Source organism: Benincasa hispida, chromosome 5 (genome assembly GCF_027475165.1).
Source record: "Benincasa hispida cultivar pf3 chromosome 5, pf3_genome.v1.1, whole genome shotgun sequence".
Lineage (NCBI taxonomy): Eukaryota > Viridiplantae > Streptophyta > Magnoliopsida > Cucurbitales > Cucurbitaceae > Benincasa > Benincasa hispida.
In genome coordinates this window covers 6683359-6707643 of record NC_143482.1, presented here as the reverse complement: position 1 = coordinate 6707643, position 24285 = coordinate 6683359, and the positions used below count along the sequence as shown (strand labels likewise).

At 36.6% G+C, this 24285-nt stretch overlaps 1 protein-coding gene and 1 long non-coding RNA gene across 6 annotated transcripts in view; both read right to left on the bottom strand.

The window, feature by feature from the left end:
* LOC120077725 (kinase superfamily protein) overlaps positions 1-23084 on the bottom strand; it is a 31538-nt gene extending 8454 nt beyond the window's left edge. For 3 of the 5 annotated variants that reach the window (XM_039031690.2, XM_039031689.2, XM_039031688.2), the window contains exons 1-15: positions 22646-23084; positions 22069-22327; positions 20156-20261; positions 19931-20072; positions 18854-19115; positions 18300-18667; positions 16511-16584; positions 9010-9160; positions 8150-8330; positions 6926-7145; positions 4951-5445; positions 3693-3750; positions 3210-3297; positions 2448-2522; positions 2228-2311 (exon numbers count right to left, since the gene is read on the bottom strand). In XM_039031690.2, the coding sequence (XP_038887618.1) occupies positions 2228-2311; positions 2448-2522; positions 3210-3297; positions 3693-3750; positions 4951-5445; positions 6926-7145; positions 8150-8330; positions 9010-9160; positions 16511-16584; positions 18300-18667; positions 18854-19115; positions 19931-20072; positions 20156-20261; positions 22069-22327; positions 22646-22934 (2852 nt within the window). In that variant the 5' untranslated portion in view covers positions 22935-23084. The remainder of the gene's footprint in view (positions 1-2227; positions 2312-2447; positions 2523-3209; positions 3298-3692; positions 3751-4950; positions 5446-6925; positions 7146-8149; positions 8331-9009; positions 9161-16510; positions 16585-18299; positions 18668-18853; positions 19116-19930; positions 20073-20155; positions 20262-22068; positions 22328-22645) is intronic. The other 2 variants (XM_090313835.1, XM_039031693.2) reach the window with 1 other exon arrangement.
* On the bottom strand, positions 603-1048 carry LOC150035873 (uncharacterized). Its single transcript, XR_016529691.1, has 2 exons — positions 917-1048; positions 603-820 (listed from the first exon to the last, which is right to left on the bottom strand). It is a non-coding gene; the product is annotated as an uncharacterized LOC150035873 (long non-coding RNA).
* Positions 23085-24285: the final 1201 nt, after the last annotated feature.

The following is a 24285-nucleotide window of genomic DNA, read 5'->3' as shown; positions in this document are numbered from 1 at the left end:
TTTTGGCCCTTTTGGGATTTATTTTAGAATCATTCAAGATGGTTACAAAAGACTTTAAACCCCTTTTCATGTTTAAAAAACAAAACAGACATCTCTGGCCAACCAATTTTAAAATTTTAATTTATTTTAGGAAAAATTACCTTTTTAGTCCCCGAGTTTTTTAAGATAGGTGCATTTAGTCGTTAACCTTTCAAATTGACCATTTTAGTCCCCGAGTTTATGAGAATGTGTTTAAAAGGTCCCTTTCCACTAACAGAATAGTTAAAACAAACAGATTGTCCAACTAGACTTCTTAATTGCTGATGTGGCTTGCTGACCAAGCTTATGTAGCTTGAAAATTAGTTTCCAATTTCAATTACATCTTTCCCCAAGAAAAGGAAGAAAATAAAACCCAATTTGAGCCCCAACAAAACACAAGAACCTACACAAAAAAAAGAACGACGTTGGCCTCCAGTGAAGATTCAACCGATTCTGATCGATTTCGAGATGGAGAAATGCATATCTCTGTCATCAACCATACCAAAAAAAGTACCAACCATAGGCAAAGCTTGGACCCCGGCAATGGTAGAGATGGAGAACAGAGGTCATAACAAAATGTTGGGGTTACAGTTAAGAAGGAAGAAATCCCACCAATCTCGGATATATGAAATCCACAAAAAGAAAAATCAACTTAAAGAAAAACTGAAATAGAAAGAATACCAAATAAAAAAGGAGCTTTCTTTCTGGAACAAAAATGGCGAATTTAATTTACTGAATACAAGAGAGAAGACTACACTCACAATATTCCTTATAACTCTGAATAATACCTGGAATATTTCACCTATAATCAAAATTATATATTTAAATATCCATTTCTTTTAGTTGGGTTCTGAAGAAAACAAAGGAAGAGCCCTTTTTTGGTGGATTTTTATTTTACTTGAAGATCTAGAAGAAGATGTTCCCAAAATTCTTCGACTCGTGCAACCAAAAGGATGCAAGTTACATCAAGAAGTTGAAACACCAATGGCTTCTCTCTCTGAAAATGGGTGCCATCGGATGACCTCTGTTTTATCCAGAACGATGATGAATGTTAGGTCGATATTTTGTTACGGCTCGATTACTGTTTTTCATTTTTCTTTTGTCTTTTTAGAAAAAAAATTGTATATAAGATTTAAAATCCAATTGTTAACCCAGCTTAGTCATCAAGCCACGTCAAAGACTTAAAAAGCTTACATGGACATTCTGTTTGTTTTAACAGCTTTGTCAAGTAAGGACCACCTTGTAAACCTATTATAAGAACCTCAGGGATTAAAATGGCTATTTTGAACCTTTAGGGACCACATGCACTTATTTTAGAAAACTCAGGGACTAAAAAAGTAGTTTCTCCTTTATTCTAAAACAAATTTAACATCGACTTCCTGAACCAAACATCATGACCTGCCATTTTAGGTTTAAAACGGAAATTTACCCAATACTGATTTACAGCCGTTCTTTTTTTCTTTTTCCAAAGAGCAGTTGGCAGCAATTATGTCAATGGCTACATCAATCCCAAACTTAATCATTAGGACCCATATAAAGGAGGCATCAAAATTTGTCCTTTTTATATTTGCAACAAGCAGACATTGAGATGGGATGAAAGAATACAAAGAAAAGTAGGCAAACTAGAACCAAAAGGGGCTCCGATCCAATAATAAAGGATAATTATAAAAGTTTATACACACCACGTTGAAGTCCATAGAGAAACATGAAACCTGACAGAGGATACAACATTTGTGTCCCATCAAAAACCTTGAACACCTAGAAACCATCCAATTTTCTTTTCTGTACCTTATTCTAAGAAATTTGAACTATTCTGAGCAAGACATCAAATAAAGAACCACCCTTTCCTTGGCACCTTTTCCTTCTACACCACCTTAATCAAAAGGGATATTTAACTTTGGAACTCCATTGTTCAACTCTAGATCGACAGATATGAAAGTCCCCTAAGCTTCCAAGTTCCTAAAAACCCTACACTCGGCCATAGTTGGCCTAACAGCAACAAAATAGTTCTAATAACTAGAAGAGGAAAATATAATTTCAAAAGTAATGTTTATAAATACTTGGTTAATACATGAACAAAGAGTAAGAAAGCTGTAATTGTTTTTCTAGGACACAGTTATAGTGGTGTACAACACCTATATATAGAACAGATCTTGTTCAAGTAAGGTTGTAGAAAGCTGTAATTGTGATCAGATAAAACACAACTTACTTCAATGTAGCACTAGACATCTCCTGATACCAACTTGAATTAAGCAAGGCTTCAGGAGGTGTGTAATCATAAGTCTGTTCTGCTCTACACAGAAATTTTATCGTTAAGAATTGACAATACAAACACCTAAAGAGAAAAAATAATGAAGAAATAGAAGATACAAGTAGAACCGTTGCAAAATTTTTAAATAATAATAATGCCTCAAAGGGGAATGAGATACCTAGAAGGCCCCATAGATCCATAAAGATGCTTAACTGTGAATTCATCAATAGCACTACCGAAGTCAATAATGCGCCTGAAAAGATTGTTTAAGTGACAATTTCAGCGAAACCATAAGATATCCAAGTAAAAAGAAGGTTAAATTATAAAAAATACCCCTAAACTTTCAAAAGTTTCAAAAATACCTAAGATGGCAGGATACCCTTGCCGTTAGTTTTTAAGTTTAAGGGCATTTTTAAAACTTTTGAAAGTTCAGAGGTATTTTTGACACAAAACTTTAACGGTTTCCATCCAAAATTAATGACAATGGTATTTTTTTCACAAAATACAAAGTTTAGGGGTATTTTGTATAATTTAGCCCAAAAAGAATTATACTCCAAAGAAATAAAATAAAATGGAAAGCAAGATCATGTTCAAGGTATGAATATCCACCTTAATAAGTAGTAGAGAAACTATCGGAGACTAAGACCAACAATATAACATTGCAAAAAAAAAATAAAAATAAAAAGGCCTCCTGATGTATAGTAAACTGCCCAGATACCACAAACTTAGAGAAATACGAGGTAGCTAGTAACATAAGGTAATTGCAAGACATCATCAGAATCTGTAACGTGCCAACTTTTCCCCCACACTCACAGAAGTATCATGAAGCAGAAGAATTTCCTTTTTTTTTGGATCCAATGAAACAGAAGAAATTTCAATAAAATAAAACTTAAAACAAAATTGTAATAACAATGGAAATCATCAAATAAATTTAAGATACATTTTAGTAGAGAAGTTCTCATCTCCCCTTTGACTTCCATTCAAGCATTTTCCAGTAGCCTGATCTTCAAAGCATATCACCATGTTCTCTTCCATATAAAAATCAATGAGTTAGCCCAATAATTTATATTCATATGAGTTCTTACCTTAAATAATAACAATAATAAATTATAAATTTTATAAAAAATAATTATTAAAAAAAAAAAAAACACCTTACTCCCCCTGGTGAGTTTTTTTTTTTTTTTTTTTTTTTTTTTGCCTTATATATTCTTTTATTTTGCCTAATGAAAAAGCTTGTTTTGTTATAAATAAATAAAAATGACAGAGGATGGGACAACAATTACAATTTGAAATTAACATTATAAAGTAACGAGTGTCCGTATGAACAAACCAGAAATTTGATTGAAAAATGAAAATGATAAAAAGCCAAAAAGAGGCAACGATATTGCTTCAAATAGTCGATACAATGGCCGGTCTCCCTTACCAGGTTTAATATCCCTGTGAGTGATATTGCGGTCATGACAAGACTTGAGTGCCATCAACTGAGAAAAATCAAGTAAACATCTCAGATATATTCATTCTTGCCCAATTGACAGGGATAAAAGGGCTAATACCAGACAAACATGTCCAGAGGGAAAAAAAAAAAAAAACTAACGTTATACTAAATATGTATTTCTAAAGTAGATTGGGATTTTCTTCATGCCTTTCTTGAAAAAATGGGAAGTTTTTGGAGGAAAATTGAGCCAAGGGATTAAAAGGGCCCTGCTTCTACCACCTTCACTATTCTATTCAAAGAAAAACCAGAGGAAGAATGTAGCTTCAAGAGACTTAAAACCAGAAGCATTAACCCCCAAGACATTGTTGCTCTTTTTACCCTCCTAAAATTCCAGAGGTTATTAAAACTGACCAAAGATCTTTACCATGCTTCAGCTCTTAAAGTTGATCATCATAAATTGATGGCAGTGGGCATCGATGCCACTGGAGAAGATTGTGGCAGTGGTAGTCTGAGAAGTACACTGTTTTTTTCTAGGGAAAATTGCAAAAAATGACTAAATGGAGGTTGGAGTGAAGTTCTCACTTCTATGCTCATATTAGCTGCCAACTTATGTTTCTTACCAGTTCTAAGAGGCTCCTGTAAGAATGACTAAAGATGTTGACAACAGTATGACAGGAAAAACTGGAGGAAGTCATCTCATTAAGTGGAAGGCGGTATAGTTTCCCTGAGAAGTTGGTGCTTTAGGTATGTCAATGGCTACTACAAATGGTATTCTTTTGGTTCATTCTCTAGACGACTTGGTCACACTCTAGACCCCTTATCATGGGATACAATTGGGGCTTTCATCACAGCCAAAAGTAATCCATCCTCAGTTAGCCGTGCAAGTGTCTTGAAAAAAATATCAGATAACTCTTTAAGAGATCCAGAGTGAAAGAAATAGAAAGATCATTCTAGAATAGCTCAAGGTCTCTCCAGTTCTATGGAAAAACTTTTTCCTTCATCATTTCTGGATTTCATGCTCCGGACATTTTATAATTGTTCCCTTCCACCGCCACGTTTGTTGGAGTGCCTTTTTACAAAACTTCTATTTGTAAATTTCATAGATCAATGGAACTTTTTCTCTTAAAGAAAGTAGTTAACAGAAAATTAAAAATGTATTTATTTGTATACATTACTGCTGCTAAAAATTTGGGAGAACAAAATTCATTGGATAAAGAAAGACATGTAAAAACAAACAGACGCATACCAACTGACGTATCAAATTTTTCATCTCCTCTTGTCCTGCTTCTGTTGTTTTCAACCAACGCCACCACTTAGAAGGTCGTAATATTTGAACATGGTTTTTTTGCTCAACTTTTTCTTCATCAGCATTTTCAACAGAATATATGAGCTTCGAGAGGGACGTCCCTTCATAATGAAATACCAGCCATATTTCATTAGACCGAGATTCAAAAGATTCTACATATCTCACAATATGATTTAAACCTTCTTCATAGATTACTCTCCTTGGTCTAAACCAATTCAGAGAAATATTTTTAAAATGCCTAGTTTCCCCTACTGTATAACCCAGTGATTCATCCTTTGTCAATAAATCTTTAGGTTCCCGTGGTGATTCTTCAAAGACAAAGTTTGATGCTCCCGTCGACAACACATCTCCAAGGCATGTAGAAGCATTCAAAAATATTTCACCAAAATATTTCTCCCGTAAGCCACTTAAATAGACTCCAGCACCTCTTTCAACCTGTTCATGAACATCAACTCATTATGCAGCCTGCAGGTAACAATTTTTGCAGCATATATTTATTAATAGACAACTTTCGCTATGTATAATATTGATATTAAAATTAACCTTGAATAATATACTTCATTTGAATAAGAAGATACTTTCCAAATGAATGATCAGTCATAACCTAGAACTAGCATGTAAGACCTCCAATTATGAAAGTATATGAAAGGAAGAAGGGTAAGAAGGGAATTAGACAAGCAGAAAGTGGCTAGGGGAACAGCTGAAGAATATTGTACGTGTGGGGACCATCTGAGGGGTTTTTTTGTAGGGTTTTGGAATTCAGTGCGAAAGGAGGAATGTTTTGGGAGTGAGAGCTCACTTAGAGGAGAGATGGCTCTCTCGAATAGCCAATTGGTTTCCTTCCTTTCTTGTTATTTTCCTTATCTTGTTCTTGCTCCATTCGTGGTATATTTTGGGCTTGTTAATCATCGAACTCTTGTGTGATATCTGTTGATATATAATATTAGAACACACGGAGGCTGATATCCCCTGTTCTGGTGGTGTTTGGGTGTCCTTCTTGAGAGTGTTTGTGTATTTTCTGTGTGCAGGGACCCGATACCTAACAAGCATCACTACATCACTACTCGAAGTAAGTCATATCTTAATAACTTGCTCTAGGTCTTCAAGATTAATTCATTTGGCATAAATTCGAGAAAACATTCAGTTCAAGATGTAAAAGATGCCTCAACTTGGACATACATCAACAAGAATATCAATTTTAAAACCCCAAATAAACACAGTTCCATAACTGCATCACGTATTCGATGTCAATATATAAATAGCAGACACTAGAGCCCAATACTTCTTCCGAAACAAAATTCTACCTCGAGCAATGCCCACCAACATGGGCAGGAGAGGCATATAAAAATGTTCTTTTCATTCTTGTCACTGCTAAAAGCTTGAAAACTTCTGTGTTGATTGGCACATCTTCAGAAGGTTCTTCCAGTGGACAATCAAGAGAGCTTTAATTGATCAAATGGTTTAAGAATTCTTTGAGAAACTTATTTTTATCACATTTAACCGATCAACCCAGGTAGTCCCAGACTCCCAATTGTCAAGCTTATGATGAAGATGGAAGTATTAGATTGGAGTATAACACAAACCTACTATCACGTCTTAGAGAGCAATGTGGGATGGAAAGAACTCTTCTTAAATCACCAATTGACCCATCAGCTGAAGGTAAATTTAATTATATATCATCTAACACTCCCTCTCATTTGCGGGCTTGAAATGTAAAGAAGAGCCAAATAAGTAGAAATTAATTAATTGGGGAGAAAATAACATTGTAAGGACTTGAACACAAGACTTCCCTGGACCACCTACTTAGATCACCAATTGACCCAAAAGGTAAATTTAATTATATATCATCTAACAATAATCAAATCATTATGGATCTAAGTGCAAAAGTGAAATGTAAAGCATCTAAAAAAATTACCATAACACGCTTCATGATAAACAAGTTATCGTCTGGAGAATGGGCTTGAGAACTATTTGAAGAGCTGCTATAATTTCTGGCATTGGTGTCTCCAAAAGATGAGTTGCACGGAACACTAATATTCTCTCCTGCTGCACTAAACGCTTCCTGGCAATTCCCGTGAAAAGCCAGCCATACTTCGCCATAGGAACCACGACCAAACCTTTTCTTCAACACATACCTAAGGACCACAAGGGAAGTTTATCGACTGTACCGTATATAATATATACGATGAATAGGATTAGAATTTTGAAGTATCAACAGTTGAACATATACATATGTGTGTGTGTGTTCTTTTAGGAAAATGTGATCGCTGCAAAAATTCCCCATGTAAGTCCAACGTGCATGGATGCAGTACACAGGATCCAGACCCCAGGGGCACACCATTTGGCTGCCCTCCAAGAAAATAGATACTCAAATGAAACTTTAAAATATAAGTGAAAAATACAGAGTAAAGGGGCACAATTCCAAACGATTACAACAATGGCGAAATTTTTCACTGCAAGTGTTTGAAGATACAAATTATCAAAAGGGGAGAAGAGAATTACAAGTGAAATTCAAGCCTTCAAAAGGAAGAATGACATTACATGCAAAATCCAAGATCTCCAAGACAACTGTTCTTTTCTCTCTCCATCAAGATCAATCAAGGATTAAACCACAAGAAGAAACATAATACCCAATGAAGGATACAAAAATCCACCACGATTTGTCTCTGAAATGGAGCACTCTCTCACACACTCATCTATCCTAGCCCCCCTCACTTCACTATTATTCTAGTCATTCTAAAGCAGCTTCTTCTTCTTCCCTCATTCTAGATTTAAGATTTTTAATTGCCTCAATTTATTCTAGATGGGCTAGTTTTTTCTGTAACTTCTTTCCTTTGAGGAATCCTTATCCTTTTGTTTTTTTTTACAATCATCTTTAACTTACCATATAAATTTGAAGACAAATCAGAGATTATGATGCATTGAGTTAACATAAAATTCTCCATTCCTCGTTGATTTAAAAGTGTGAATTTCCTAGATTTTAGATTTTTAGTTGCCTCAATTTATTCTACATGGGCTAATGTTTTTATAATTTCTTTCTTCTGAGGAATCCTTATTTTATGTTTTACAATCATCTTAAACTTACTAATACAATTATTTTTCTTCCATAAAAAAATAAAATGCCAGAAAATTTATACACCTCAATACAGGTGGTGAATGCTCAAATAGTTGATTGTCTGGACCAGGATCGTGAAAAGGAATTGATTCAAGCAAACCAATAAAACTAGCAAAGCCTTCAGGATTAAAGCACTGATCTTTAGCTCCAATCATTCCAAGATGAAAGCACAAGCTTTGGTCAGTGTACACATTGACAGATCCACCTACAGTACACATTGGAGAAAGCTTAAAGAGTGACTAGAAGGGACAGAAGGAGAAGAAGAAGAAGAAGAGAAAGTATAAGTACATAAAGGAGAAACCTAAGATGCCAGGATAGAAGGGAAAGAAACAAGCAAGAAGAGGAAAGAAAGTACCCACAACAAACCAAAGGAGTCGAACTAAAAAGGTTACAGTTTATTTAAATACCAAAGAGAGAAAAATTATAAACGTTCTCTGAAAGTTTGCCAATTCCTTTACAACCAAAAATACCACGTGTCATTTTCAAATCATGAATAAAGAAAGGAGGGTGGAGGGGAAGAGAAAAGGGAAGAGATAAATACAGATGAACCATCATGTGCCAGTTTCATAAGCATTAGGATCAAAACGCTCCTCTACTATAAGGTGCTCATACATTTTAGCTGAGATATATAGTTGACCAATAATAATAGATTAGAGAATGTAAGACATATGTGGCACTGAAGCCAAAGAAAGAAAATGGTTCATAAACCAACAGTAACGGACTTGGTCCCTTTACAAAAAGAAAATGGTTCACAAACCAACAGTAACGGACTTGGTCCCTTTACAAACTAAAAATTTCCAAGAACCTTGTGGTCAGCCGTTAAACAACACCCAAAAATAATAATAATAAATAATAGTAATAAAAAAAATAAGCACTTCATTTACCATATGGCTGATTGAGGGATTCTGGAAGAGCGTGGGGTAGATCACATAAATATTCTTCCTCTTCATTTTGAGTTCGCAACACATAATCCCTGTATTCATCCAGATTCTCAGACAGATAAAAACATCCCAGACTATTGTGCCTTCCTTCAACCTAGACCACGTCACAGATCATAAACCAGATTTTAGTAACAATGGGAAAAGCTTATGGCAGTTATAAACAACACGATCAATAACCTTGAAACAGACTAAAAGGTAGAAGATTTTTCATTGAGCAGGCTATAAATACTGCAGACAAAGAAAATGAGAGAGAGAACTCGAAAGTCTACTCCCTCCTGAAAAAATCAATTTTTTCACGGGTAAAGAAATGAAAAGCTCATTTCATCATCACAGAATTTCATTCATAAGTACAAAATTGCAAAGTGGAAAAAGGCATCCTCAAAATAAAAATAAAAATTATATATATATGTATAAAAGAATGTTTCCTTTTTGTTGAATATTTGAGTTGCCTTTATGTCCAACCGGGTTTTTTTTTGGGGGGACTTTCAAAAATAGAAAAATAAGATAAACGGTTTACACAAAACAGCAAAATTTTAATCTTCTTTGATAAAGGCTGACAGAAGTCTATCACTGATATAAGTCTATCAGTGTCTATCAATGTTTTTTTGCTACTTCTATAAGTAGTTTGACATTTTTTCTATCTGTGAAAATTTTCTGAAGAAGAAATGATATGTTCATAAGAACGCCTTTGACATCGATGACCATGAATTTGATGTCTATGCTAAATGTAAAAAAATAATAATAATAATAATAAGTAAATTGTTACGAAGTACTACTTATTTAATATTTCAAAAACAATTTTTGGGACTTTCAAAATTTGAAAAATAAGGGAAACTATTTACACAAAACAACAAAATTTTAATCTTATTTGATAGAGGTTGACAGAAGTCTATTAGTGATAGAGACTGATAGAAGTCTATCACTCATATAAGTCTATTAGTGTCTATCAGTATTTTTTTGCTACTTCTATAAATAGTTTGACATTTTTCTATCTGTGAAAATTTTCCTAAGAAGAAATGATATGTTCATAAGAATGTCTTTGACATCGATGACCATGAATTTGATGTCTATGCTAAATGTAAAAAAAATAAGTAAATTGTTAAAAAGTACTGCTTATTTTGTAATATTTCAAAAACAAAAAGAAAGTATATTTATTTTTTCCTATCAAAATTCAACATTCTTCCATCTTTCAAACCGTAACAATAGCACCGTGAAATAGGAAAATGCAAAAAAAATATAAACAAGGACTCAAGAATTTCCATGAAACAACAGAAAAATTGTTGCACTAATGTCGAAAAAGAGTTGGTTTGCCCTAGGAGCTTATTTGTAATTTTTTTATGGGCTTAGGGCTTCCTATCTGTCTATTTATTTGATTAAGTCTTCCTGTATTTTGTATCACTTCAATAATAAAAAAACAAGTCTCTATCATAGTTTTTTCTCCCTGGTTCTAGGGTTTTCCACGTAAACTATTTATGGTTCTCTTCTTCTTCCTCTTTTATTTTCATCATGGTATCAAAGCCAGGCGATGAAACCCTAGCCACCATTGATGAGTCCCCTTCGACGACCAACTCCAAGATGGCTGCCACGATTAAGGAGGTTGTCCAACAGTACCTGGAGGCTGCCTTACCGCGCCTTTTTCAACAGATGAGTGCCGCCGGACAGACAACCCAATCTGTCGACGGACAGATCGGGTCGGGCCTAGCCGTGGAGGATTGCGCCTGGCCGTGGAGGATCGCACCCAGCAGATTGATGACACCCAAGTCGTGCGCGGTAAGGAACCTATCGACGGCGACGCCCAGACCTTCAGCAGCGTCAGATCGGTCGAAGCCCAGCCGTCAGCGTAGTAAACCCATATCACTTTGAACTCTCGGGTGCAGACCGGAAGCTGCGTCGATCTCCTCGGCTCGACCAGCCGTGGCTTCTTCGTTGAACAGCAGCCGTCGGTGGTTGGTCTAGCCCTGTCCGACTGCAGTGGCGTGACTCACAGCTCCTTTCCAGCGAGTTCTCTGGCAGCCGTGAATGGTGTTTTCCCTGGTGAGATTCAAAAACGATTTGCTTCTCTTCAGTAACAGCTCGCGGATCTTGGGACCGTTCTTGGCACAAACTCACAAAGTGCTCAACCAGAGCCATCCAATCTTCAGTTGTATTCCAAGAACCCGGTAAATTCTTTCCATACTTTAGCAACAGAGATGGCTGCCACGATTAAGGAGGCTGTCCAACAGTACCCAGAGGCTGCCTTACCGCGTCTTCTTCAACATATGAGTGCCGCCGGACAGACAACCCACTCCGTCGACAGACAAATCGGGTCGTGCCTAGCCCTAGAGGATCGCGCCCGGCCGTGGAGGATCGCACCCAGCAGATTGACGGCGCCCAGGTCGCGCGCGGTAAGGAACCTATCGACGGTGGCGCCCAAACCTTCAGCAACGTCATATCGGTCGAAGCCCAGCCGTCAGCGCAGCAAACCCATATTGCTTTGAACTCTCGAGTGCAAACCGGAGCTGCGCCCATCTCCTCGGCTCGACCAGTCGCAGCTTCTTCATTGAACAGCAGCCGTCGGTGGTTGGTCCAGCCCTGTCCGACTGCAGTGGTGCGGATCACAGCTCCTTTCCAGCGAGTTCTCCGACAGCCGTGAATGGTGTTTTCCCTGGTGAGATTCAAAAACGATTTGCTTCTTTCAGCAACAGCTCGCGGATCTTGGGACGGTTCTTGGCACAAACTCACAAAGTGCTCAACCAGAGCCATCCAATCTTCAGTTGTATTTCGAGAACCCGGTAAATTCTTTCCATACTTTACCTACTACAAATTTGTTGTCTAGATTAATGGGACATTCTGCAGGAATTATTATTGGAGAAAAGCTGAATGGCCAAAATTATTTCTCCTAGTCATAATCCATCAAAATGGCTCTGGAAGGAAGATAAAAATTTGGGTATCTAACTGGAGAGATACCAAAACCTAAATCTGGTAACCCCCAAGAACACATCTGGAGAGCAGAAGATTCATTGCTACGATCAGTTCTGGTGAGTAGCATGGAACCTCAAATAGGCAGACCGTTGTTCTATATGGCGACTGCCAAAGATATTTGGGATGCGGTGCAGCAGTTGTATTCAAAGAAGCATAATGCATCCCGTCTATATACCTTACGCAAGCAAGTCCACAAATGCAAGCAAGGAACTATGGACGTGACATCATACTTCAACAAATTATCCCTGTTATGGCAAGAAATGGACTTATGCCGTGAAATTATCTGGAAGTGTACACATGACGGGACTCAGTATTCCAAAGTTGAGGAAGTTGATCGAGTGTATGATTTTCTGGCCGGGCTAAATCCAAAGTTTAACGGTGTTCATAGCAGGATATTGGGCCAACGTCCTACACTGTCACTTATGGAGGTGTATTCTGAAATACGCTTAGAAGAAGACAAATCTAGTGCGATGGATATCCAGAAGTCACATCTACTGACGCTGCTGCTTTTGCCACAAAATCCTCCAGGTCTGATAATGATAAGAAACCTCCACCTGTTTGTGAGCACTGCAAAAAGTCATGGCACACAAAAGACCAGTGCTGAAAGCTGCATGGGAAACCTCCAAATTATAAACGATGTCAGTCACAGGACAAGTCCGGCCTTGGACGGGCTCTGGTGAGCGACTCGATGAATGACAAAGCCCAGGCTCAACCTCAAGCAGATGGTCAGAGTAACTTAAGTGTTATCAGGGTCAGTGCTATTGCACACTCAGGTACGGCTCAGTCCTTCGGTCTTATTAGCATTAATGGTAAAAAGCCTTGGATTGTGAATTCAAGAGCAACAGATCACCTAACCGATTCTTCTGATCATTTTATATCATGCCATCCGAGCGCCAGCAATGAAAAGATTAGAATCGCAGATGGGTCCTTTGCCCCTGTTGCAGGAAAAGGACATCTCTCTCCTTTTGAGGGTCTAATATTGCGTGATGTGTTGCATGTTCCTAAGATTTCATACAACTTATTATCTATCAGTAAAATTACAAGAGACCTGAACTGTCAGACTGTTTTCTCACCCGACATTGTTTTGTTTCAGGATCTGAGCTCGGAGACGACGATTGGCACTGCTCGGCATGATAAGAGGCTCTATTTCCTAACTGATGATACTTCTTCTACGGATGGTTATAGGACTAGTTTTATTTCTTTGAATTTTTCTACTGCTAAAATTGATTTTATGTTATGGCATTACCGTCTTGGACATCCTAATTTTCAATACATGAAATATCTTTTTTCGCATTTATTTCATAATATTAATATATCGTCCTTACATTGCAATGTGTGTATCCAGGCCAAACAAAGTTGTGTCCCCTTTCATTCTCAGCCTTACAAACCATCTAGACCTTTTAATCTTATTCACAATGATGTCTGGGGTCCCTCACCAACCACCACTTCTACAGGCAAGCGTTGGTTTGTCACCTTTATTGATGACCATACCAAACTGACCTAGGTTTTCCTTTTGGCCAATAAGTCTGAGGTGCCCTCTGTATTCCAAAAATTCTATGCTATCGTAAAAACTCAGTTCAACACAAAAATTGCCATTTTGCGAAGTGACAATGGACGTGAGTTTGTTAATAACTCTTTCCGAGACTTCCTAGCTTCTAAAGGGATTGTCCATCAAAGCTTGTGTGCCTATACTCCTCAGCAGAATGGAGTAGCCGAGAGGAAAAATAGGCATCTGGTAAAAGTCGCTCGTTCTCTTATGATATCTACCTCTCTTCCTTCCTATCCGTGGGGAGATGCTATCCTCACTGTAGCCCATCTCATCAACCACATGCCTTCCCGTGTTTTAGCCTTTCACACTCCCCTTGACTGTTTCAAAGAGTCGTATCCCAACACCCGGCTAATCCCCGACATACCTCTCCGGGTGTTTGGTTGTGTTGTCTTCATCCATACTCACGGTCCCAATCGTACGAAATTTACCCCTCGTGCCCAGAGATGTGTCTTGTTAGGTACCCTCTCCATCAATGTAGGTATAAATGTTATCATCCCTTGTCTCGAAAATATTTTGTTTCTATGGATGTCACCTTTCTTGAAGATCAGCCTTTCTTTCCATTAATTCTCTTCAGGGGGAGAGTCCTAGTGAAGAGGCTAATTGGTCCACGTATTTCGTTCCCCTAGAGGGTGTCGGTTGAACCTGAACATGTTGGTCCTGTTCTTCCCACCAATCAAGCCCCTTGGATAACATACTACAGGAAGAAACTCACTGATCATTCCGTTCATTTCACAAACATCCCTGTTTTAGATACTGATGATTGTGTTGAGACTAATACTTGCAGAGTGGATAAAGATATAGAAAAGGGTGACAGTGCTAAGAAAACAGAAGGGATTGAGGAGGATGAAGAAACTGATGGAAAGAACAACACTGAGGAAATAACTTCAAAAAACGAGAACAGTGCAAGGGAAGGTGATTGTGTGGAAAGTCCTTCTAAAGAAAGGCCCATGGATCAGACGGCTGGTTGCAGTAAGAAACTTGGAGAGGAGAAAAGTCGTGATGCATCTCTCGATCTTCCCATTGCTTTGAGAGAAGGGACTAGATCATGTACGAAGTTCCCTATGCATAGTTACATGACATATAGTAACTTATCTCCCGAGTTCAAGGTTCCAAATAGTATACATGTTGCCATGGAAGCTCCTGAGTGGAAGGCTGCAGTTATGGAAGAAATGAGAGCTCTAGAAAAAAATGAGACATGGGAACAGGTTGCTCTTCCTAAAGGGCACAAGACGGTTGGATGTAAATGGATGTTTACTGTTAAGTACAAGTCTGATGGCACGATTGATAGATACAAGACGAGACTGGTTGCCAAAGGCTTTACTCAAACCTTTGGTATTGATTACTCTGAGACATTCTCTCCTGTAGCCAAACTCAATACGATCCGGGTGCTGTTATCTGTTGTTGTTAATAAAAATTGGCATCTTTATCAATTGGATGTGAAGAATGTGTTTTTTAATGGAGAACTTGAAGAAGAAGTCTATATGAGCCTTCTACCCGGCTTCGAGAACCAGTTTAAGCACCGGGTTTGTAGATTAAAGAAGTTGTTGTATGGGTTAAAAAGGTCTCCAAGAGCCTGGTTTGACAGATTCACCACGTTTGTTAAAGCACAGGGGTATGATCAGGGGCACTCAGACCACACGTTGTTTACAAAGAAGTCTGGTTCAGGAAAGATCTCAATACTTATTGTTTATGTAGATGACATTGTGTTTGACCGGTGATGATACTGTTGAAATTATGAGACTTAAAACACAGATGGCCGAAGAATTTGAAATTAAAGATCTGGGAAAATTGCGGTACTTTCTTGGGATGGAGGTGGCTCGATCGAAGGAGGGTATCTTAGTCTCACAACGAAAGTACACTCTGGATCTTCTCAAGGAAACAGGAATGACTGGGTGTAAACCAGTGGACATCCCTGTGGAGTATAATGCAAAATTGAGCAATATTAACAATTGAGCTCCTGTCAGTAAAGAGATATATCAGCGATTAGTCGGGAAGTTGATATATTTATCTCACACGAGACCTGATATATCATATGCAGTGAGTGTTATCAGTCAGTTCATGAAGCTCCCTACGAGGAACATATGACAGCCGTTGAACGCATTTTATGATATCTGAAGGGCACTCCTAGTAAGGGCCTACTGTTCAAGAAGTCAAGTAAACGTTGCATAGAAGAACATACTGATTTGGACTGGGTTGGATCTGTTGATAGAAAGTCAATGTCTGGGTATTGCACTTTTGTCTAGGGCAATCTGGTCACTTGGAGAAGTAAAAAACAGGGGGTGGTTGCCAAAAGTAGTGCAGAAGCCGAGTACAAGGCCATGAGTTTAGGGATATGTGAAGAAATCTGGTTGAAGTATTGATAGATCTTCATCAAGACAGTGAGCTTCCGATGAAATTATTTTGTGACAATAAAGCAGCAATAAGTATTGCAAACAATCCGGTCCAGCATGATAGGACCAAACACGTGGAAATTGACAGACATTTCATCAAGGAGAGACTGTGGACAATGGAAGCATATGCATTCCCTACCTTCCTTCTAATCAGCAGATTGCAGATGTCCTTACAAAAGGGTTGTTAAGACAGAGTTTTGATTATTGTATCAGCAAGTTGGGTCTTACTGATATTTACATCCCAACTTGAGGGGGAGTGTCGAAAAATGTTTGGTTTGCCCTAGGGGCTTATTTGTAATTTTCTCATGGGCCTAGGACTTCCTGTCTGTCTATTAATTTGAGCAAGTCTTCCTGTATTTTGTATCACTTCAATAATAAAAAACAAGTCTCTATCGTGGGTTTTTCTCCCTGGTTCTAGGATTTTCCATGTAAACTATTTGTGTTTCTCTTCTTCTTCCTCTTTTATTTTCATCAATTAATTTTTTAAATAAGTAACTTTAAGAAAGGAAGACAAATCAAATAAACAGATTTCTTTAAGCCTTACCAATAATCTGTTGAACTTGGACATAACAGGATGAGAATGCTGCAACTGCACAGCACTGGAAGAGACACCCTTGCCTGATCAGTGCAATAAAGAAAATTGAATTTGAGCCAATAAATAGTCAATAAAATAACTAGATTGTTAACTTCTACGTAAATAGTAAATACCTAATAAACAAATTACAAACCTAGAAAATTATTCAACTCGATAAGAAATTTTCATTTTAAAAAATGACTTTGCCTCTAAAATTATAATGGAATTCTATCATTACTTCATCCAGACATGAAACAAGTAGAACATCTCAACAAGGATACTCTATACTATGTTGTTTAATCCTAAGAAAATGCACGTTCTCAAAAGTCCAAATAATATTTTTAATGACAATATTTCCAGCAAGAACCACCAAAAATTTTACTGCCTCCAGAGAGGAGACATTTTCCTCCTTTTTTTTCCAAAGTATTTTCCAATTTTTAATTGCATATCGTATTTTTCCCATTCTTACAAGCATTTTGAATGCTCAAAACTCCAACAAAGTGTGGTGCACGTGAAATATAACCAGATGATCAATTCCTACAATTTTAGTTTAACATGTGGGGTGAGAATTTAAACCTTCAACGTCTTAGTCAAGAATATAATACCTCAACCAGTTGAACAATCTCAGATTAGCAACCAAATTCCTACATAAAGGTACAAATTTTAAATTCCCATCCTCGTTTGGTCTTTGGAGTCTAAGAAGTTAGGCAAATCTTTAGGATAGGCAAATATTTGGGATGGAACATAATTTTCTTGCCGAAGGCCAAATTCAGTACTTTGGAGGGAGGGGAGTTCTAAACTATATAACACGCATTCTAGTAAATCCAGTTCTTGGAACCCGTCAAGTCTTTAAACTTCAATTTACATGGGGTTTCTCTCTGTTCTTTTTTGTAAATTTCAACTATCAATTAACTTTTTTCTTAAATAATTAAATTTAAAATAAATAAATAATAAACCAGCATCCATACATGTTGGGTAAGCTTACCATCCAAATCCACTTGTTATCCATGCATAACTCTACCCCAAACAAAACTGAAATAAATATGAATGGTTGAATCTTACTCTTGCAATCCTCCTGATCAAAGCAGCAAAGACTCACAATTACTCTCTCAAAAGCTCTTCGCTTTCTCTCATAATGAACCAAATACCTATAGCATTGAGTGCATGAAGGAGTCAGCAAGGTTCCTTGATAGCTATGACTCCCCTGCCAATGTTATCTGAAACCAAAAAGTCTAAGGGCAATATCCTCTCTAAAATTTGAAACAAAAATTTTATACCTCAAAACACAACCTTTACCGATCAGATTACAAGAAAGAGATTTAACAGAGTATCTTCTTTCCTTCTCCTACAACGGAACACTTCCATCATTCTCAATTATTAAATTCAGCAATCCAGGAATTTCAGAAACTCACGTTCCCCTCCTTCAACAAACTTATCATGACGATATTCGAACTATTCATCAACCATCATGAGTCCCATACATCACCTGGTGGTCTGAATTTTGGTTCCCCACCTATAAATCTTCGAAATTGGACCAACTGTAATCATCCACCCAATTATCTATCCAAATTTCCCTCTTTAACTTTAGAATTTCCCAACACAAATTTTCATAATTCATAGTTTTCAGTTTTCATAGTTTATATAAGTAGATATGGAAAATAGTCTAGTTAGAAAAATGGAACTTCTATGAGCTGAGATTCCTTTCATCTGTAAGGTATATCCATGTAGACATTATAATTTTAACAGCCCAAAAAATTACCTGAGTGCTCTTTAATAAGATTTTCTATTCCAGATATGGGAAAACTTGAGTCTCTCTGTGCAACAAAGCTCCCCTCCTGAAATCTCCGAGAAGAACTAGCAGGTCTTAAAGGAACCACAATAGTGGCCATGTTATCCATACTTCCCCGTTCAAAGGCAGTGCTAACAATGCAATCCGCCAGTGAGTATGAGCATGAAGGAGAATGTTCAGAACTTGACATACCATCATTGTGTATTTCCCACAACAAGTCACAAACATCTTGTGGGCTCAGTTTCTCAAAAATGCCATCAGATGAAGCCACCAAATAGCTATCGTTGGCAGACAAAGGTTGCCAGTCAGTCACCTCTGGTGCAGATATAACCCCATAGCTGATAATTGATTAAAATAAATTAGTTATTTGGTACAAATATTGATGATTATAAATTCTAAATGCCTATTAGTTACTAATCATACATTGCCAAGATTTTTAAATCAGTTTGCATTAAGTTCAAGATCTATGGTGAACTAAAGTGAAACATTCCCTCAAATCAACAGAATTATTTTGTAGATTTCACCTTTTAAAAGACACATCACCAATTGCTCTGGTTATAGCCAACTGACCATTTACTCTTGGCACACCACCCCAGTCAACAACATGACCCCCAGCAATCTCCACCCTAGATCTTTCATCCTCTCTATCTGGATGATGATCTCTCGTCAATTCTTTGACATAAAAATGCATCAGCCCATCATACGAATCTGGTCTAGAATTTCCATATCCCCTTGCACGTGAAGCACCACTGTATCTTTTTTGCTTGTATAACCTTACAAAGGTGGCTTCAATTCAACAAAAACAATTAATAGAAAACTTTTACTATGATTTTACTGACATGAGAAAGAAGAATGTTAAGATAATGAACAGATAAATTAAAAATATGATAACCATAAACACACACACACACACACACATATATTCAACTAATAAGTACCACTACGATTTTTCATAACTATCTCATTTTGGACCCAATTTTTCCAACATTTGGTTAGAAAGAAAAATGGTTTTTTCTAACTTAAAACCAAGGTAATAAATTTGGTTAATTAACAAATCTACCAGATATTTTGGGTATATCATACCATAGTACCATAATAGACCAGAATAAAGTTAGTTAGGCTCAATTCTGCTTGGGTCTTGAAGTGAATGAAAAACAGTATAAGTATCAATTCTATATCCAATAAAGGATATTAAATAATAAATATTGCAGGCTGAAAACACTCAACCATCACAGTGACAAAAGACTCAAAAAACTATTTGCCCAGAGTACGTATATGTGGTTCTACTTCTGAAAACCAAAAACAAGTACAATGAGAGCCAGAATAGTTATTCTTAAAAGGAAGGAACATGCAATAACCGTGAATCAAACAAAACCAAATTATGAGTTTCAACATCACTGATTTAAGAAAGGCAAGAAGAAGAAGAAAAAGAAGAAAAGAAGAAAAATAGAGGATGAAACTAGATTAGTCAATAGCCTGATTCTAGTTGATGCTTCAATCTGTTAAGAAGACCCCTAAAAAATTAAAAGAAAAAGAAAAGACCAGCCTGATGCAATTAAGGACATTTATAACGATCTTATTTCAAGTGCTTTCCTGCTGACCTTTAGCCTCTGAAGGTGACTGAAATTTTTCAGAGCACAAGAAAGCCTTTGAGTCACCAATGTTCGCTACCAAAATTTGTGCATCTGCTAATAATATAACAGTAGCAGTAGAACCGGAAACAAGATTATTTTTATGTGCTTCCTTCATAATACAATAGATTTTGTCAGCATCCAGTGCAACAATTCTCACATGAATAATAGAAAGAGACATCAAATACAACTTACCTCGGAAAATGTTTTGTCAATATCTTGTATAGCTCTCATAAGTGCTTCTTTCAAAATTTCCAAATGAAAATCATCGTCAAAATCTGCTGGAAGTAAGTATTTAAGCCTGGAAAAGGATAAAACTTTGAACATAATGAATTAAATACTCTTAAACTGAGATATATAAACATGAGGTAAGCCCTATTAAGTTAATTTCCTATCCACTTTAGTTGTCAATTCTCTAACAGAAGCACATAGATAAGTATTCATGTATGGCACTGCAGTTCAAGCCATGAGCCCCAACCTAGTAGAAACTTATGCTGCTGCATAAAAGATCAATCAAATAGACCTAGTTCTAACTCACTTGATATAACCACCCATTAGTAAATTAAAAATTCCCATGGACACAAAACTACTCATTCTTACTGTATTACTTGCATCAATCCATACCCTTGAAAAAATCTGTTGTTTATTCCAATAATTTTTTCAAAATTAAGAAATTAACACATGCTTCAAGGAAGTCGTTCCTATGCCTGTAATGGACGTAGGAATGCCCAAAAATGGGGAAGAATTTTAGCAAAACTCTTAAGGTGTAAAAGAAAATTGTCCAAGAGGTGATTGAGAGTGGTAGCACAATATGTCTACTTAATTCATCGCTGTATTTTTCCAGTCTCCAGAATACCTTGCAATGTTCCTGAAAGCTACAAAATAAAATTAGAAAATGCAGAAGGGATTTGGCTATGGTAACAAAATAGTTGTGGAGATTACAAGTCAAACCCAATACTCTTTGGCATTCAGGGATCTAGAGTATTCATGGGATCAACCATATTAGTGGGTTTTCAAGAAAAAAGAGGAATATCTCCAAAACAAGCTCATGGAGGAACACTCTAAGCTAGCTCAATCACTTGGTGGAAGCTAACTCAATACCCCAGTTCACTTAAGGGAGAATGAGCGGAGGGCAAAACAATACACCAACCGACTCTGTCAAAGAACTTCCAAATTCGAAGTGTTGGGATTGTAATGGTGGTAGTTGGAATTTGCCTCTAAAACATGGGCTGACTAAGCAAGGAGTTCAATGAAAAGTCATATGGAAACTCTAATAGTATGCCGGATCAAATGAGTGCTCCATGAAAGCTAGGATAACTTCACGATCAAATTTTGTACAGATTTTTAGAGGAAACAAGTGAGGAATCCCTCTCGAGAGGGTGATGAAAGCAATCTGAAGAAAAAACCACCAAAACAGAAGTACCAAGTCCCTTATGTAGACTCTTCTTCTTGGAGGCATTTACACAAGGGAGATCAAACAGTGAAGATGGCCCAAGACAATGCTCTTTCCAACTTGGGGTCACTCCCCCAGCCTAATTGGAGAATACCAAGATCACTTATTCTTCCTTTGGCCTATGAAATCTCTATAGCTGGGTTGCTTCTTTTTTATTATTTAAAAGGTATATCAATCTTAGTATAGCTTGACTAATTGAGGCAGTATATAGTCCTTGCCTCAAGAGGTGCGAGGTTTTGAATCCCCACCACTCCTATGCATAGCTGAACTGAAAATTAGAAAATACAATAAAACAATAATAGCAAGGTAAAATGGGATGCCCTCAAATACTATGCAGCTGCAAACTTGCAAATGAGAGCAGAATTCAATGAATGAATGGGGTGAAGGCTTGAATTTGGGAATTGTGGCAAGAATGCGACAATAGGACTTTTCAGACAAAGGAAGTGAAAAGGAAGATATGCGGACAATAGAAATTTTAATAGGGGATCTTTTGATAATTAACTTTCATTCTAGGAATGCAAATTCTTTCTCCTTCCAAACAAAACACAAAATAATTGACATTTTAGAAAAAATAAAAAGAAAAACAATAACAATAATGCTATTAAATCCATAGCTACCGAAGTTAGAAAACATTTAAAGCTATAAGCACAAGCACCTTCCGAGTTCCAGATCACGGTTACTAATTTTGTCGCTCCAACTAAGTTGATTAAAGAGGATACCATGTTCCCTCTCATTTGAAGATGTCTTAATGGATCTCTTGAAAATTCCAGAGTAAGTGGCATCAAGAAGAAAATAAGTATGCACAACAAAATACTCCAACAAAATCTTCGAAGCCATCTCACTAGCTTCAGCACCATTATGACCATCAAAAACTGCTATAATTCCAACAGGTACCTCCTTAAGACCTGTTTTACCTACAAATATTTAAAGATATCACTTTATCATACTCCAAATTAGAAGAAAAAAACAGTCCACGACGATTTGATTATCATTTAGTTAACACGCAATCGGGAAAAGGGAAATTGTGACATATTAGTAAAAGCGAGAGACATTTCTATGGAAAAACCTCACTAAACTAAGTGAATGACATGCATAAGCTCCTAACTCCATGGTTTCTCGAATCTTAAACAGACACACCTTGTATGCAACAGAGCTCCTAGTTCTTTTAGCAACATGCATATTCATAAATCTGAATGAATATTCAAATCCAGAAAAGGAAGAGATAGCGGTACTTGGAAAGGGAATTCGAACGTCGAGAGCACAAAGAGCGCGATCCTCCTGATACTTTCTTCGACCCTGATGCATTGCAATTTGACAATGAGGGGCGCTGGGAGATTGAAAAGTGTAGTCGGAGAGCTTCCAAAGAGGGCATTTCGGGGATTGAAATACGGCCGGAGCGCCGCCTTCCTTGTACACCATCAAGCACGTTGACGATTCCGCAGAGCAGTGCGTTATCGCGTAGACCATAAACCATAGAAGAACCGTATAGAAATCGGTTACTTCGATCTTCTGGAAAGCCATGGTTACTCATGAGACTGAAAATCAAGGAAATTGGAAGGAGAGAAACGGATGAGAAGTATGAAAGGGCGCGCGGTGGCGGGATTGCTTCAACCGGATGAATGCCGGTACGGTGATGACCGGGTTTTTCCTTTTTCATTTTTTAAATAACGTATTTATTTTACTCATTTAAACAATATTTTATTTTTTGAAGAAAAATTAATAATATAAAATATATATATATATATATACACACACACATATATATACTTAAATTTCTATATACTATAAAGATTCCATTTTATTTTTACCCTTGCAATTTTCCTACTTTGTCCTTTGTCACAACTATTGGAGTAGAGATAGTTATACTCAAAGTGATGTATTCACTTACATGCAAATACGATCTAGATCATAAATATGAACATCATGATCTAACAACAAAGACATGTTTGAACAAACAGACGAGTCTTTTCCCCATTACAACTAGTTGGGTTGAAGTGATATATCTATTCGTGTATGGGTGTGATATAGAGTACAAGTATGAAAAATCATGATCTACTAGTAGAGATATGTTTAAACGGACAGTCACGTTCTTTATCACGTTACAACTATTCAGACTAAAGTAATATTTCTCATGTATGGGTTTGATTTAGACCATAGATATAAATCATCACTTGGATGGAGATGTGTTTGAACAAACAATCACATCTTTTGCCTTTAAATATTTCATAAATATCTATTTTATCTTTTATTTTCAAGTAATTAAAACTAGGGAAATTATTTCAAATGGTAAAATATTTACAAGATATAGCAAAATTTTGGAACTATCAATGATAGATGTTGATAGACACTGATAGACTTCTATCAGTGTCTACTATCAGTGTCTATCAACGTCTATCATTAATAGTTCTAAAATTTTGTTATGTTTTGTAAATATTTTGGTTATTTTTTTTATATATTTAAAAACAGCCCTTAAAACTATACGTGTAAAATAATATATAAAATCATTTGATATATTAATTAATTCTCAATCATGTGTAGACTTTCTCAAGTGTCAATTTTACCAAATGGACGATTAGAGTAAATACGCATGAACGATTCTAAAATAAAGTTTTAACTAAAAGTCTAAATTGATTCATTTATGAAAATTTAGGGGTTTAATTGTTATAATTATAAGTATCACATAAGGTATTTCCAAACGAAACATAATGAAGAGTGTAAACTAATATACTTACAAGAGTTCAGTTATTGATTCATCTATGAAAGCTTTGAGGTTTAATTGGTATAATTATAAGTATCACACAAAGTATTCCCAAATGGAACATAATGGAGAGTGTAAACTGGTACACTTACACTAATATACTTACAAAAGTTC